At 42.9% G+C, this 18,014-nt stretch overlaps 1 protein-coding gene across 1 annotated transcript in view; it reads left to right on the forward strand.

The window, feature by feature from the left end:
• The window catches only part of ZPLD1 (zona pellucida like domain containing 1), a 395,074-nt gene that overhangs the window by 111,954 nt on the left and 265,106 nt on the right, over window positions 1-18,014 (forward strand). Inside the window, exon 5 of the mRNA XM_069636318.1 lies at window positions 6,941-7,125. Within this exon, the coding sequence (XP_069492419.1) occupies window positions 6,941-7,125 (185 nt within the window). The remainder of the gene's footprint in view (window positions 1-6,940; window positions 7,126-18,014) is intronic.

Raw genomic sequence — 18,014 nt, forward strand, 5'->3', positions numbered from 1 at the left:
CTGTCTCTTGTGGGTCATCCCTATGTGTCAAAAGGGTCATTAGTTCTGTACTTTGGTTGTTGTTTTGTTGTTGTCTACATTGTCGTTCCTCGTTGTTTGTCATGGAAGTATCACTTGTCGTGTTTCTCTCTCCTTTTTGTTTCTGTACGAAGAGGTTTTTTCTATTCTTTTGGGTTGTCGTCATCTTTGTCTGTGGCAATGTTAGATGTCGAAAAAATGCTCTCGATCCTTTTTACTTTTGTTTAGTTTTTTTCTTAGCCTCTTGGTTCTTAATTGGTTGTGGTTGAATGTTCCTTTGTTCAAAAAAAAGTTCTCCACTTCTCTTTTCGATCCATGTTTATTGTGTTGCATTAGGGTCTTTGTCATAATTTCTTGTGTCATGGTATTGGAATTATGATTGTGCGTCACCGTTGGAGATTCATTTTCCATATCGATGAGGTTTCCCAATGGAATTGCTGTAATTGTGAGCATCAGGTTTTTCTCATGGGTTGGTCCATTCTTCGGGATTAGTGGTGTCATTTCTATTTGGCAGGGATCCTTGCAGGGTATTGATAGGGGCTCAGTGTTGTTATTTATCCTGGAGCTTGCTGTTTTATTCTGTGTGTTCATTGTGGTCGTCATTGCTATGAAAGTAGATGTCAGGGGCGTCTTTTCAGCGCGCTCGGCCCATGCTATGTCAAATAGTCTTGCTTGCCACATCGAGCGTGTCTCGGCTTCTACGTTCAGGCGCTCCTGTATTTTGTTCAGAAATATCTCATTGTGAATTTGTATTGAGTGTCCCATGTCCTACACCGTTCCTTCCCTCTACTCCCCCATTCCCAAACAGCGCAAGTCTTACTCCTAGGACCTATCTGAATACCATTAAGCATCATGCTATCAGCCCTGATCCAATCTCACATGTATTGCCCACAGCAGAGTCACCTCACCTCAGCCATACCGAAAAATTCTCTAACCCCGTGACAGGTGTAGCAAGACACTTCCGATTAAGGTCTCGTACCTTCAACCACCCCAACCCAGTCAAATATGAACACACACCTCCCAAACAAATTAGGCCCAGAGTACTTCCCCCTCATCAAAACCATACTCCTAGCCAGAAACCCAACACTACTTCCAAACCAGCTCCGGACACCCCCAATAAATTACTATCCACCTTTAAAGGAGCGCTTATCAATGCCCGCTCCTTAGGGGCGCATGCTATAGAAGTTCACGACCTCATTATGGAATCACAGCTCGACATACTAGTAGTCACAGAGTCCTGGCTCCATCAAGCATCAGGTCCACTACTAACTCTGGCAATCCCATCCGACTACACCATATTTAGAACAGATAGGACCCACTCACAAGGAGGCGGTGTTGCTATTATAGTCAAGACTAAATTACAGCTTAGATCTTGTCCCATTGAAAGTATTGAAGGGTATGAAACATTACTCGTAAAATTTCCCATAAATGCTAAAACTACTATTAATTTAATAGTAATTTATAGAGCACCTAGCCCCAACAACCACCCAGAGACTGAAATTCCGTTGCTATTAGCTCCACTAATAAAACCTAGCTCGAAATACATCATCCTGGGTGACCTTAACCTAGGTTTCAATGACAGCCAAGATGCCAAAGCAGAATCACTCCACTCCGCCCTGAAGGACATGGGTTTCAGCCAACTAGTTAATGCACCCACACATATCAAAGGCAGGACTCTTGACTGGATCCTCTCCCTTAATACCCCCATAACCATTGAGGCCATCTCCCCTCTTACTTGGACCGATCACCATAACATTGTATTTACAATCAATCCCTCCGAACCCACACAAAAGAAACCTAAAACTATGATTACCTATGAAACTAGAAACGCCCGCAAACTCACGCCAGAAAACCTCACGCCTCCTCTTTCAAAAATCCTAGCTTCTACCTCGATCACCAGTGACAACCCCTGTCTCCTAGCAGACATATATCACAACTGCCTCACTGCAACCATTAATGCTATAGCACCGCTCACCACCAAGGCAAAACACTCAGACAAGCGATCTAGCTTCTGGTTCAATGATGATCTTATCGCCCTCAGAAGAACCAAACGCGCGTGTGAACATGCCTACAGAAAGCATCCTACTGCAGTCAGAAAAAGCCTACCAAGAAATAAACAAAACCTATAAAACAGCTACTATTACCTACAAATCTAATGCGTATAACAATAGGATCAGCAATGCTACCTCAGATACCAAGGAATTATTTGCCATTCTAAAAGAATTGGAAAACCCCACCCCAGCCATAAACCCAACCATCCCCAGCAAGGAATGGTGCACCACTATACAAGACGCACTAACAGCCAAAATTGAACTACTCCAAATAAAAAATCACATCCAAAAAACAATCACTAGCCAACAAACCTGCCCTCTTTAATCTAAATCGACCACATCAGGAATTCACCAGTGCCCCATTCCATTTCACACCAGTATCCCAAAATGTAGTGTTTGACACCATCGCCAAACTTAAAGCCTCCAACTGCAAAGGCGATTCTGTCCCCGCATCAGTAGTCAAATCCTGCGCCCACACCCTCACCCCCATTATCACCAACTTCGTGAACGCTTCCTTCAATACTAACCTAGTACCAGCTAGCATTAAAGAAGCCTGGGTCACCCCTCTCCTGAAAAAACCTACCCTAGACCCTACTGTGCCCACTAATTACAGGCCAATAACAACTGTCCCATTTCTCCTCAAAATATTGGATAAATTAGCATACAACCAAGTCCAAACTCACCTCGAACAAAACCACCTCCTTGGCACGAGGCAATCAGGCTTCCGCCCCAACCATAGCACAGAAACGGCGCTCCTTGACTTAAAAATCCAGATGGATACCATCAGAGATTCAGGGAAACTCTGCATCCTCCTCCTACTCGATCTCTCCGCAGCGTTTGATTTAGTAGACCATAATAAACTGTGCGCCACACTAGCGAAAGACTTCAACTTCTCCACCGAAGCTACTACCTGGATCAAATCCTTTCTTGCTGACCGCACCTCCAGGGTCGCCATAGGTAAAGAAGCCGCCAACCCCATCATAGTACCCATTGGTGTCCCCCAAGGTTCCTGTCTCTCACCAACATTATACAATGCATACACTAAACTCCTCTTCTCAGCGCTAGACGACATGGGTGTCATCTACACCAACTTTGCAGATGACACCCAGATCCTCATCCCTTTATCGGGAGACTACACTCAAGACACCGACACTATCAACAAAATATATGCCATAATCCAAAATTGGATGGCACTAAATAGCCTCTGTCTCAATGATGAGAAGACTGAGGTTCTCATTGTGGGCTCCCAATCCAAAATAGAAGCATTACATCCTGATTACTCATCCATCAACATTGATGGCACAAACATATCAGTACTCAAACAAGTGAAAACACTAGGTGTCTACCTAGATGCCAACCTCACCATGACCAAGCACATTAACGCCCTCTCTTCCTCTACCTCCTACACCGCAAAACTTATTGCTCTCAGTCGCCAATTCTTGATACCCACCAACTGTATCACGCTGGCAAGAGCTTTAATCTTATCCAGGCTCGACTACTGCAACGTACTCTACCTGGGTACCTCAAAAGCCAATCTAAACAAACTACAGCTTATTCAAAATAAAGCCCTTCGGGCGGCCCTTGGAATAAGGAAGTCAGATCATATCTCAAATATTAGAAGAAACCATCACTGGCTCCCCATCAAAGCCAGGGTCACATTCAAAGCTCTGTGCGTCACATTCAAATGCATCCACTCATGTGTCCCCATCTACCTCAACCACGCCATCACCAAAAAAGTATCTAAGAGGCCCCTCAGATCTAACAGTCAATTACTCCTAGCTATCCCCCGCTACAAGACAACCAAGGCAGGAGGCAGTAGTTTCCAATACCTCGCACCCACATATTGGAACACTCTTCCCCTCCCCATCAAAAATGAGCAAACATTCTCAGGCTTCAAGAAATCCCTGAAAACGTGGCTATTTAACCAAGATTAAAAAATCCCCCTCCTTGCTTCAGGAAATATCACTGTACTGAAGCCCTGCATTTAATGTCTTCGTGTATGATTATTTTGTATTCACATGCACTGCGCCCGATTGGCAAATTCCAAGAAATGTTTTAACCAAGCTGTCTGTAACATCGCTGTGGTACCCAAGGGTTTGGGCGAGTAATAAATGCAATAAATAAATAAAATAAAAATAAATAAATAAAAATAAATAGAGTGTATCAGTTCAAGAAGGGTTGTTTGATCTTTGAGCAACTCCGTGGTTGTTTCTTGCATTTTTAAGAACAGGATCATTGCTTGGGAGGAGCATGTTTTGAAGGTCCTCCATTTTAGTTGGAATTGACTCTTGTACATGTTGTTTGGCTGGTTCGCAAGAGAATTTCTCTGCGTTAGATTCAATTAAGGTTTGATTCAATTCTGTTTTGAAGTGCCGTTCTGATTCAGTCAATGGTGTTGAGAGTGGAGTACTTGTTTTCTTATGAGTTATAAATGATTCAATGTCTGTCATCATCTTATGTTTTGATGTGTTTTTTAATGAAGGTTGCATATTTTGAGTGGCCTTCTTATTTCACGGGTGTTTCAAAAGACGTCTCTAAATCTTTCATGGTTTCTCATCAGTGTTTCAATTTCAGTTATTTCAAGAGAGAGTCTCGCAGAACGAGCCTCAATCTGATGGTTGGTAGGCTGTGCGAATATTTCTGAGTGCATCCGTCAATCGTATTTTGCTGCCATCTATGCTTGGTCAGGATGGCTTTATCTTTTTGTGATGGGCATTGTCCATGTAATTCCATGTGTTCCATCTGCTTCTTATTGGTGTATCATGGATCCTTATGATGTTTAGTCTATGGCCCGTTGGGCCCTCGTGTCGTGTCTTACATTGTCTCTGTGTTTCTGTCAGCTGGGGGACTGTTCTGGTATCTTTCTTCCTTCAAGATGTCAATTTCATGAGTATACGATGTGTCCGGGGCTCTTTCTTCGGATTCATCATGGGTATCGACAGGTAGATGTGCCTTTGGTGGAATAGAGGTGACATTGTCTCTCGGTTGTACTTCCACATTTTCTGCCACTGGTAGAACAGTTGAATTCTGTTCTTTGTTCCTTATTTGGTCACTTTGTTCTTGAATTACTTGATTTGGGTTTGATGTGTCTTGTCTTGAATCTTTGTTCGTTAATTGTTGGTCAGCTGTCATGATAAGAGTGTCATTTGTTTGCTGCTCGAGATCCTCTACGAATCTCAAGTCATTAGAACATGGACCGGGATATCTGGCGTTTGTCACAGGAACTGTTGAGTTTGGCGTGGCGGTGCTCAAGTGTGCATCTAGTTGAGACTCTAGCTGTTTCTTTATGGCTCTGTCATGTTTTGTGCGATTTTCGCCTGCTAAAATGGACAGCAGAGTTGGCGATATGAGTTAGGACTGTTGTCTCGTTGGCGGTCCGGCTAAGTCCCTGATAGCTGCGCCTCTCAGTTGTTCCGTGGCCATTCTTTTTGGTTTTGCATGTTTGTTTTTGCGGGGTTGAATGCAATTTGCGGCGCATGATGATCTAAGTGGCAGACTCTATACAGTCGAACTTGCCGTGTTGGTTGTTTAGTATGAATGTTGTCTTCGTCTTTGACGCCGTCAGGGCCCGTGGATACTGGGTCTGCTGTGGTCACACATAAGTATGTCTTGTGGAAGCCGCAATGCGGGTGTGCTCCCACGTATACAATGGTCAACGGTAGGTGAAGTTGTTTGTCTGCTGTGTAATAGGTCCGCTAGTGATTTAATACAGGTGTACCACAATAGGTCAACATCGCAGTGTTGAGAAACTCAAAGGCACAGGACCCGCAGTCATTTCTCGTGGTTGGACTTTCCGCAGCAAAGTGTCTCACCGGGTCATTGCAAAGAAAAGGTAGGACTGGCCCTTCAGTGTTACTAGCAAATCTCGGAGTTCCTCTCCAAGGTTAACGAGTCCCAAGCGACTCAGGGGTTGCAATAAGGTAAATTATTACACTGCTAGAAGTGGAAAACGCAAAGGGGTACCAAGTGTCTGAAGTATGTGAGGGTTTAACCGGTACAAAAGACAGTGGACTCATGTAGCTCCAGAGTCGGCCTCTTGTGGATAATGTGCGTTAGCTCCAGATTCCAGGCTCCCAGCCGGGGATCACAGGCGGGGGCCGGGACAGACGTGCACGGACTGCACGAACTGCCTCCGCTCGCCTCCACTCCGTGGTTCTGGGTAGTCTAGGTTGAATTGGCATCTCCTCAGAAAATTAACACCGTAGAAGGACTGTAAGGTGCATTGACTCACGTATTAATCCTAACTGTACTTCCGATTGTCACAGTTTGCAATGCCTGTTGTCCATCCAGCTACAATGTTGCAGTTCAGTCTGTTTTCCAGTCTCCTTTTGCTTCACACACCCCATCTACAATGGGCTCACTCAGAAACGTATTATTTTGTCTTTCTTCACTTTCTATTCAAATATGTCCACGATCTAATCTCGCCTTGTCATTGATTTTGTGTCTCTCTCTACTTACAATCCCGGGCTGTGTTCATATCCACAAACATATGTCCTACTCTCTTCTTGAGCAGCTTCACAATTTACTTCACAATTTACTTTCTTTTCAATATGATTTTGGTCACCACTCATCGATGATAAAAATGAGTCTTACATTTTTCATATCTCATTCTGTATCTTACATTGGTTTCTTATTTTTTTTGTATAAACTATAAACACGTGCACCAAAAGAAAAAACGCATGCAATGAACAGTTAAGGAAACTTCTCAGTGCATTTCACAATCATTGTTAGTTGACGTGAAAAAAATAGTGAACCCATGCACTGTGCTCGCTTATCATTTTCTGTGAAAGGCTAATGTTGAGAAGATGAGCTTAAATTACGTACTACAGAGACTCTATTGATATAAGAAATGTTTTTGCCCCATCCTATAGACTAACAACACGATTGGAGACGGAGTTTTTAAGGACTTTTCCAACATTCAATATATGAACATCAGTGGAATGGTGAAATCCAACGATCCTACTGTGGGCACAATAACATACAATCCTGACCTCACCTACTTATACTCTTGTGTTTACCCAATGCAGTACTTCCTGAATAACACCAGACTGGATGTGTAAGTTGACCATTTATCTTTATCTATCATGATCCTTCTTTTTACATGTCTGATCATTTTAACATCATCAACACAATATCAGGCATGCATAAAACCGATAGCAGATTTTGTTCATGAATTTCATGGTACATAAATGGTTGCAATCGACTACTGGTAGGTCGGTCCCCTAGCTGATTAAAATGCTATCCTGCATTGCCATTGCTAGCATAACTCTGAACCTTGGATTACAAAGACAAATTAAACTATAAATTACATACTTTCATGTGACTCACTGCCTCCTGTTTGCTTCCTTCTGACTCTATTTATGCTTGTTTTATGCTTGTTTGTACCATTTTGTAACAAACGGGAATAAAGAGGAACAATTCGATTACACATATGGGCCATTAACAGTATCATACACAGTGCCATCTTTGAATTTGTTTGTTTAAAATCTTTTTTTTTAAACAGAAACCACTCTTGAAACTTAATATCCCATGAACCCCAGTGTCTTCTCTGGTAGTCCTATCCTGTCTCTGTGACCCATAACCACTCTTGGCCAGGTCCTTTCCTCTTGTGCAGCAGGGGTAATCTTTATTCTAGGTCAAGACCGGAGGTGAGCATTATGCTTGTTCAAAGCTATGCACTAATGGGGCTGCCGCACTTACAGCCGGCTTCTAGTAGAACGTCTTAAAGGTGTCCTCGCTGGACCAATCAGCCGCTTTCAGGATATCCTGAAGACTACCCCTGGCCCAGAATGCCTTAGACAACATCGCGCCTCTAACCGAGTGTGTTCGGAATCATGTAACATCTATACCCGCTAGGGACATGATCTCTCAAACCCATCATGCTATAGTCGCCACTGCCACTGCTTTAAACGGCTTCCTGCGCATTATCAGTAACTGCAATACCCCTGCTGGCCTCACTTCATCTGTTCTCGCCTAATCTCCCTTGATACATTTAGCCACACACATTTCGGCTGCTCTAAAAAGTAGGTGTAAGAGATAACCGCTGTGTGGCATTTAGTCCTTTTTGTGATGAAAATCGTCACTCCTTCTGGACCAAAGGACTTTCTGTCCACTTCGAGGACTTTCACGTCTGACACTCTCCTACAGGATAGCAAACATAGCAGCAACACCAACTTCCCTGAAAGCTGGTGGCTCTGCAGATCCTTGTTACATGGCCAGCCCATGAACAGCCGTGAAACTGCGTTGACATCCCACAGATGTGCATACTTAGGGATGGGAGGTACGCTGATCATTGCTCCTCACATCAACCTTACTACTGTGGGGTGTTCCCCAGTGGAACACCACACGTTCGATCATGGTCTGCTGAGATCACTGACATGTAAACTCCTAAAGTTCGGAAGGCCTTCCCCTTTCTGGCTAGGGAAGCTAGAAAATTAAGTATGTGCACTAAAGGGGGTGAAATCTGATGAAGACTGTGCTGGCTGTACCATAAGCACCATTTTCTCCAAGCTGCTTCGTAATCTTTAAGTGAGTGTGGAAGGGGCCCAAGATTGTTTGATAAGCTCTGCAGCTGATCCCGAAATTCCTGCCAAAATCCATCTGCCCCTGATCTCTGAACCCTAGCAGTGGTAGCTGACCTGTCTCTGTCAGAGGGTACCAATTCCCTGATGGATCCGCCAGGGGATCCACTCTGGGAGGAAGCACTCGAGGAAAATCCGACGAATGTTCCATCAGAACTGGAAACCATGCTTGTGACTTCCAGTTTGGGGCTACTATAACTACTTCCGCTTTCTCCATCCTGAACTTTGCTAATACCCTTTCCAGCATCATGAAGGGGGGAATGTGTAGTGCGCTGCTTTTGATCAAATTTGAAGAAACACATCCACCCCCTGTGCATCCGGGTCCAGCCTCCAGCTGAAAAACTTTGGTAACTATTTGTTCAACCTGGATGCAAATAGATCGGTGTCCAGTGGACCCCAGAGGGCTGCTATCTGAGCAAACATCTCCTTGTGAAGCATCCAGTCACTGGAGTCATGCCAGTAGAGTGAGTTCCAATACACTACACTTTCTGCATGCCCGGAATGTGCTCTGCCATCACCAAGATCTTCTGATAAAGGCAGCAATGCCAAACATCTTTGGTCAACTCTGCCAGCATTCGCGACCGAGTGCCCCTTTGATGGTTGATGTATTGGACCACTGGGATATTGTCCATCCTGAGCAGGATGCTGCACTCCACATTTCCCTTCGTGAAGTGCTTGACCGCAAAAGAGCCTGCAAGCAATTCTAAGCAGTTTATGTGGAGTGACAACTCCTCCTGCAACAACCTGCCGCCCATCTTTAGCTGGCTGCATCTTTAGCTGGCGCTGCTGGCATCTGATTCTATAACAAGCTCCAGGACATCTGCGAAGAAGGCTTGTCTGTTCCAGGCTTTCATGTTCTGAAGCCACACCTCAAGCTTTAATCTCCCTTCCTGATCTAGGAGTACCCACCGATGGTACCCTAGGTCCCCTTGCAGGTGCCGAATCTTCAGTGTCTGCAGGGCTCTTTAGTGTAGGGGGCCTGGGAATAGGGCCTGTATGGAGGCCCCCAGAAGACCGACAATTCTCGCTGGGATTCAGAGTGATATTATGGGGTTCCCTAGTGCCGACCTAAACTCCTTCTTTATTGCCCTCATCTCAGGGTTTGGCAGCTCCAGCATCACTCTTGTTTTGTATCTACTACAAACCCCAGAAAATCTAGGCGTTGCTTGGGGATCAACTTTGACTTCTCCTGATTCATCAGGAATCCCAGAGAGGACAGCAATTGGGATGCCCAATGCAACTGGCTGACCAGCACTTGCTTGTCGTCCGATAGCATGAGACTATCATCCAAATACACGATCATGCAAATACCTCTTTCAAGCATTACTGCTGCCACTGCTCTCATAACCTTTGTGAATTGTCAGGGTGCTGAGGCTATTCCGAACGGGAAACATGTGGATTGTCATATCTGCAAGCTTCAGAGAAACCTAAGGTATCTGCGGAGCTCCATGGCTACTGGGATCGTTTGGTTGGCATCTTTCAAATCCAATCTGACCAGCCAGTATCCTTTCTAGAGAATCTTCCATAGGAGGTGAACACCCTCCATTTTTAAGTGTCTGTAGACCAACCAGCTGTTGAGTTCTGTCAGGTTGATCACTGGTCGCACTTTCTCCTTCCTGTGTACCAGGAACATGTTGCTCATAAAGACTGTGGACGCCTTGTAGCTGCACTCTATAGCACCCTTGCTCGCTAGCTGTGTTTCATTTTTCACACATCTGTGCAAACCCTCTTGGCCTATCCTGCTGCAATGGCAGTGCTATGAACTCCAACCGAAAACCTGACACAGTCTGAAGCAGCCATGAGTCGCTTGAAAGCATTTGTAAATTCTCTAAGTATAGTAGAGTCCTGCCCCCCACGGGAAAATGGGGGTAGGTAGATGCTTGCACCTGTTTGTGCACTTGGGTGTTGGTAAGAAGCACGTCCTCTGTGGCCTGTGTTGCCGCGCCCTCGCGTCGGGAAGAATGCATCCCTGCTGCTGGGATTCTCAATGGTAGTCTCTTGAGTTCTGAGACCTTTTTGTGACTGGAAACGACCAGACACACAACCTCTACTGTGCCCAGTCCTGGCAAAAACTCTTGCAGGAAATATCTTTTCGATGGATGATTGTGCTTTCTCGACGGCTGTATAAATTTCTACCAAACATCCCATCTATTTTGAGAATGTCTTGCCAAACAGAAACCCCTTTTGCTGCTTCGCCGGCTTCATAGGACGCCACATCGCCCAGCTTCGAGTCTATCTTTAGTAGCAGCCCTCTTCTCCTTTTGGAAAAAAGGTCACAATTCACATTTTCTAGGAGGCACACAGTCCGCTGTGCCCAATTGGCTAGGATGTTTGGGTCAACCGGCTCCCCGGTATCTCTCGCTCTCTCCGCTAAGTTCTTTATCTTGGCTATGGCGCCCACGATGTCCAGTACCTTCTCCTGGCACCCTTTCCAGGTGCAGTCCATGCCCTTCCTAAGATCTCTGGAGGCCTCAGAAATGTGATCATCTTTGGATCCAATTCCGGTGTTTCCACCACTTTTCCAGGCAAGAGTGGCCTGGGACATTCTAACTGCATCCGTAATCGCACCTCTTTCTCCATCAGCTTGCGTAGCCTTTGCATCATGTATGCAGCCACTCTCTGTGATGGAAGCTAGTCATTCAACCTCGGGAGGACAATAGAGTCTGGGTCAAACATGTCTGCATATTCTTCTCTGGGCTGCTCTAAATGCTTCTCTTTGCATTTTCTCTTCCCACTCTTGGATTTCTGGGAGGCCACAGAGCCAGAAACTTTGGACTCGGGCAATGAGTCCTCATACCCTATGTTTTGCACCCCTGGGGAAGGGTGTAGGAGTCTCAGCACTGTTGACTGCATGAAGGCGCCCTTCAACTTCTCAAATCCATCAACCACCTCAGGAGGCTTTCTTGTTCGCTCTTTAATATGACCCGGGGGAGTCATATGGTGCTTTTGCTTATGGATCTGTTCTCTCCCCTTGTCAACTGCCCTAGCGCTAGGCTGTTCTGAGGACATGCTTTTGACCTCTTTGGTACTTTATGCCTTTTGGCCTTCCCCAATCAAAGATTCCAGGGCCTCCAACCTATCCTGGAGACGGCACACTCCTTGCGATACTGCCTTTACAAAGGAATCCCCCAACACCCTCTTAAAGCTGAGCGTGAGCTCTGAGTCGTCTTCGGAAAAATCCTGTCATTGGCTCCCCACAACTCCGTCATCTGTTTCCATCCTTGCACTATTTGCATTGGTGCCTGTGTGCCTGGAAGGTGCAGGCTGAATGGCATGTCCTCAGTTAGGTGGGGCGGGGTGCTAGGTGCTCACTGGAGATAGATATATATATGCAGAGCTCACTGTGACCAGACTTTAGTTTGTTGTACACAGTTAGCTGAGATCTCTCCTGAACAGTGAACTCTCAAGCCTATGCTGAAAAACTGATGTGTGCCTCAAGGTCCTTTGGAAGTTTTGCTTGCAGCTTCCTCGTGCTCAGCAAGCTACTGTTTCAAGGCTGTGAACTTAGCCCACAGCTTCTTTGTGCTGCCTGTTGACCGGGGGGCCTGCTCTGTAAGCAACTATCCTGAGCCTGCTCTTGACGGCCGTGTAGATGCGGCTCATTGCATAATGAAAAATGCTATGAGGACCAGGACATTCGAACCGGAAAACACTGTCTATCAGAGTAAAGCACCCTCTGGGTGCTCGCACATGCACAAATAGTGTTGTCTTTGCGCCAATGCGCATGAGAGTTACGCACCTGTCCCGGTAAGCACTCATGGCCCGGAGTACCAAAAAACTGGTTCCGGCTGCGACACTTCCTCAGTATTGTTCTTCGCTTGCACTGGCGAATTGCAAATGCAAGCGCTGCACGCATGTATACACTATATCTTCTGCCAATCCATGTTAGTAACGGTACACATTGGGCCTCATTACAACTCAGGCGTTAAGGGTTAACGCCGTCGTTAACCCTTAACGCCTGATTCCGATTTTAACGGCTGCTTTTAGCAGCCGTTAAAATCCATGGCGCTAACCCGCCATGATGCTAATTACGCCACCGTAATTTACGGTGGCGTAATTAGCGCCTTCCCCACTCCCATTATGCCCTATGGGGCAAAAATGGGAATGGGGAAGGGAAAATGGGAAATGGGGATTTACCGCCCCACTCACCTTGGAATGGGGCGGTAAATCCGCCATCCACCATGGTGTAAACGTAGTTTACACCATGGTGGTAAAGTTGGCGTAATTACCGCCTGGGTCGTAATGACCCCCATTGACTTAAAACCTATCCTGAGATATGATATCAACATAGAATACAGTCAAATTCTCATAATCACAGGAGCTACATATGCATGCAACTTATCTCTTGGGAAGGATAGAAAAGAAGAGGAAAGGACCTGGCCAAGGAGCGGCTTATCAGACATAGAGACAGGATAGGATTACCAGAGACACTGGGGTTCATGGGATATGCAGATTTAAGAGTGTTATCTGTTAAAAAGCACAAAGATTTTAAATAAACGAATTTAAAGTTTTAATCTGCTGGGAGAGTAGAAATAAAGAAGCTTAAGCATAATGCTTGCGTCCGGTCTTGACATGAATCCTCAAGATGCCTTGCAGGATGACAGAGTGTTTTTAAATTATTTTCTATTTCTTGGAGGTACAGATACATCTGATTTGTTAACTCAATGTTTTTTGGTATATTGAAATGCAAAGTCCTCGGGTTCAAATCTCAAGCAATAATAACATTGAAAAGTATGTTTAATTTAATATATTTTGGAACATTAGATCGAAGTCAGTTGTTGCAAAAAAACTGTTCTTAGGTCTAGATCATTTGTGGTTCATTTGGATCAGGTGATGTCAATGTCTTGGATGCTAATTGTCCAGGAGAAAAGCCAATAATGGGAGGTTCCATTTCAGAGTACGAGGGTCTTTATTTTCTGACCAATGTGTAAGTAGACTAGGAGAGATTGGGATTGATTTGGAAAAGATTTCTAGACAAAATTAGAAATTACGGAGGAGACCTAGCATTGGAGGAAAGATGAGGAACCCACACGTTGGAAGTGTCTGCTTCATGTGTGCTGGAAATGACAATAGATGAATAAAATGGCCACTACACATTCAGCTTAATATTAGTGGATTGTCAGTTCATAATTGCTGGCTCAACCCCTCCAAATATAAACAGACTACTCAACAAAGATTGATAATAGCATATAAATAACATCAACCAGCATACATACTGGCTCATTTGTGTTTTACATAAAATAGCTAAATCATAGTTGCTCAAAGCAATTGTATTACCTCCCTTTAGTGTCTGGTTTTAGAACTATCAGTCTGCCTTATATTTTTGATCTTACACTAATTGTTTCCAGGAGAATTTCATACACAATCACCCAACCTTCACCTAAAGTCACATAGTTCAATTAAAAGAAAACAACTTCATGTGTCCGATAATTTCTTTCCTGTTTTATCTAAATTGTTAGTGTGCATGTGCTTACTTCCATCTTGATGTGGTTTAAGGCATCGTTACATTGTCATCAAATACGTGTGAGTGCCTTCATTCATGTAATGAAGCTGTGTGCCCATGCTCTAAACTACCTTATACCTGGCTGTTTAACAACTGGGAATGTCTTGTAATTAAATCTCTATATAAAAACATATCAATGTTTTCTTTAATTGTATTGACTTCCAAATGACTCATGCACATAAATATAAAATATAGCATTCATTCAATGTGGATATTTTCTATCTAATAATAGAATACAATTAGTTTGAAGAGTCATCGTCAATATTTTTCAACGGATTCTCTTCTAGTACCCATGTTTAAGTTATAGGAGAACTGTGGCAGGCTTTAGTTTCTGTATTGCACATACAGTCCATTATATGTTTCTTTACTTTCTTATTATATTGACAATATATTGTGCATTGCATGGGGATTCTGTTTTATAGATTACACTGTTGTTACCATTGAAAAATGTGCCTATTTTTCAAACACAAGCATGAAGTCTTAGTAAATGTCTTCCTTTGATTCAACTTAGCTTGTCATAATGCATTGTTTTCACATTAAAATGCATTCCAGTGGTGTTCCTTCATATATTATATTTGGTTCATTGGTATTGGCAAAGTAGCCAGAATTAATAATATTCTCCATATTTGGGAATTAAAGTTTGGTGTGTACTCAACTCTTCAAGTTGTCTCGATGTTTATTGTACATTTTTCATTTGAAGATTTTGATTGTAAGATGCATACTGTAAAACGTCTAGATTTTAGAGTTAGGTAGAATACTGTCTTATAAATCAGTGTAAGTTCACATTTAGCTCCCAATCTAGCTCAGTGGGTTGCTGCTGAAATTCGAGTGTTATCTACAGGTCGCAGGTTCAAGTCCTAGCAAGGTCAACACAGCCTTTCATTCTTCTAACGATGATAAATGAGCACCATTTCTGATTGCGCAATAATAATTGTATATAAAAATGTTCTATGTGCAGCGGTTTGGTGAAAAAGCTATATGAATAATTATTTTGAAAAAGACGATATAAAATGACATGCTAAAACACTTGAAGTCATTCAAAATACTTCCATGCATAACATTCTGGGAGTAAGTAAAGATCAACCATGTCAAAATAGTCAACTCAATAGTTAGGTGAAAATACAAATGAGGTACTTGAGCCTTCGAATTTATTCAAGCCCCTGAAGAAAAATAAGGAAAAAGTAGCAATTGAGATTTACGAACGTTCTAATCTGGACTTCCTGAGATGTTCAAGACAAGTAAAATGATCATCAGCAATTTAAAAAATGCTTCTGAGGCACCACAACTAAAAGTATTTTAAACACAGTCTAAACTATGGAAACAAATCAATATTTTAGCTTAATTTCTGGAAGTTTTCTTTTTTTCCATAGGCTTATAAAAGTCCACAAACATCCTAACTGAAGTATTGATCATGTATTCAGTACTTCGCCTCGGGCCTTCATTCCTTAAAAATGATTGTGGTGGGAAAATAAAGGGTAGAAAAAAGAAAGGTAAGGGTAAAAAACACTGTATAGTGGCATAAACTCATTGGGTGACACGGTATTAGTAGATCAACAAATAAACAAGTGAGCATAGCCAGATTTAAAACGAGATGTACAGAGATATTGCTCACACATTCAAATAGAAACAAAGAAGCCCACATCTTAACATATGCATGCACTGTCTCTCCGTCTATCTTATTTTAAAATGTATTTATTCGTAATATGACAGAAGTTCCATTTCAGTTAAACAATTCTTATAAACAAGCCTAAATCTATTTTTTTCTTATTCTTAGAAGTAGTCTTTTGCCTGCAATAAGTGTCTGAAATGTTAGCTGTTACACCACTCTAAATACTTGTTCATCCAAGGCTCTAGCAATAAGACATGAATTGAGACTTACCGCAGATTTCCAAATTAAGTCAAACCTATTTTGCAAGCTCACCCAAAAATGTGTAAACCTTTTGCAAGTCTACAGTAGGCAATTCAGGGTTGAATTGGGTTCAACATACACTCAACATGTTTCATTATGCTGACTCTTTTATAATAAAAATATGTTTTTCTACATAGTGTCAAGCCAGACATGCGGTAATAATCGCTTTAATTAACGCTTCAGAATTCACTGATAATCCATTTAAAAACCCCAGATGGATGAAGAGTTCAGTCAGCCCTTCTGGGACTCGAAGTGTAAAGTGCATCCTTGACCCATGTCAGGGGTGATCGATTAACCTGTGAGCTAGCCACCCGAAGATACGCTTTTAGGTTGTGTGTAAGATTACTGTATCTTTCTAAAAATTATTTGGAAGCAGGGGTGTAGCAACAGCTGTGGATCTGATTGATAGCACGTGTATGAAAACCAGTTGACACACCAGAGCTGTATAGAGATCCATTCTGAATGTAAAACAAGGCTAATTGGCAATTTACTTCCTGTTATTGCTGGTGGCTGCCAATTTCAGTATCTACTCCCCATCCCCACTGCAAAACAGTGAAGTGGCAATCAAAGGGCTAAGGAATATGGAGCCGCTGGGCGGAAAGGTCTAACAACAACTCTGGGACCTGATAGGCAGCACCTGTGTGAAAACCAGATGACATACAGCAGAGTGGTGATGGATGCACACGAAAGTGGAAAGTGCAATCGTCCATCGGGTGGTCACGACATTGGACTGATCTGACTCATTAGGGACTTTTAACAATTCTCTGAATGTAAGGTACTTGTTTCAGTGGTAAATGAAATGCCGGGCCATCCAATGTTGTGCTCTTACCAGAGCTGAAGGACGGCCAGAAGGTCCATAAGATTTGCAATTTGGTGCTGAATGTTTTTATTGTTTTTTTTTTAACAACACTTTATTAGTTTTCTCATAAACAACAATAATAAGAGAAACACTGTTTCACAGACAGTATAAGCATGAAATGTACAAACTGACAAAAGTATCTTAAATAGTTCATTTCAAGCAGAAAACCAACCATAGTGAAACATAACCATCAAAAAGAACCACAACCACACAAGACAAGACAAGACAAGACAAAAAAAAAAAATAATAAATAAATAAAAAAAAGGAACCCCACTCTCTACACCTCGAATACCATTACCGCCAAAACAATGCCATCTCCCCATCAGTCATACAAGGCCATAAAAGAACCCCACAATCTCAAATAATCTTCATCCTTACCTTTATCATGAAGTGAAACCTTGTCATACTGTGCCAACACATGTAATTCCGTCAGCCACTCATCAACATTAGGTTTCTTCCTTGATTTCCAAACCCTGAGTATTAACTTAATAGCCACCATAATGGCCCTATCAATCCAACAAGAATGTCTCGCAATTCGACCACTCCTATCTTTACGGGAAAGTAAGATGACATTCACCGCCGACCTCCGCAAAACCACATCAAAAATCAAATCAATTCTATCAATCACTGCTGTCCAAAACTCCAGCACTCTCGGGCAATCCCGCAGTTAATGCACTAAAGTACCTCTATCACTGTTACAACTCCAACACAAATCATCCGGTCGGAGCCCCAATCTAAACATCCTAACAGGTGTCCAATACACCTTCCCAATAATTTTTTGTCGAATTAATCGTAAACCCATATCAGGACCCAAGTGCAAATTAACCTTTAGAATGTATTTCCAATCCAACTTAGAAATCTCATCCAGGACATCATCAGACCAAATATTTCTTAATCTAGACCATGCCTCCTGAAGTTTCTCATTAATAGGCATAAATTGCATATAAGTACGCACTCCATATTCCGGACCTTCCAATAAGGTAGCAATCTCCGGTTTATTTCCAATAGAACCATCAGCCAAAACCAATCTACAAGTTATCAAATTTTCAAAAGCCAAGTATCTATTCTATTCACTTCGCCTCAAACCATACCT

The sequence above is a fragment of the Ambystoma mexicanum genome, chromosome 7p (genome assembly GCF_040938575.1).
Source record: "Ambystoma mexicanum isolate Mex_15411 chromosome 7p, UKY_AmexF1_1, whole genome shotgun sequence".
Classification (NCBI taxonomy): domain Eukaryota; kingdom Metazoa; phylum Chordata; class Amphibia; order Caudata; family Ambystomatidae; genus Ambystoma; species Ambystoma mexicanum.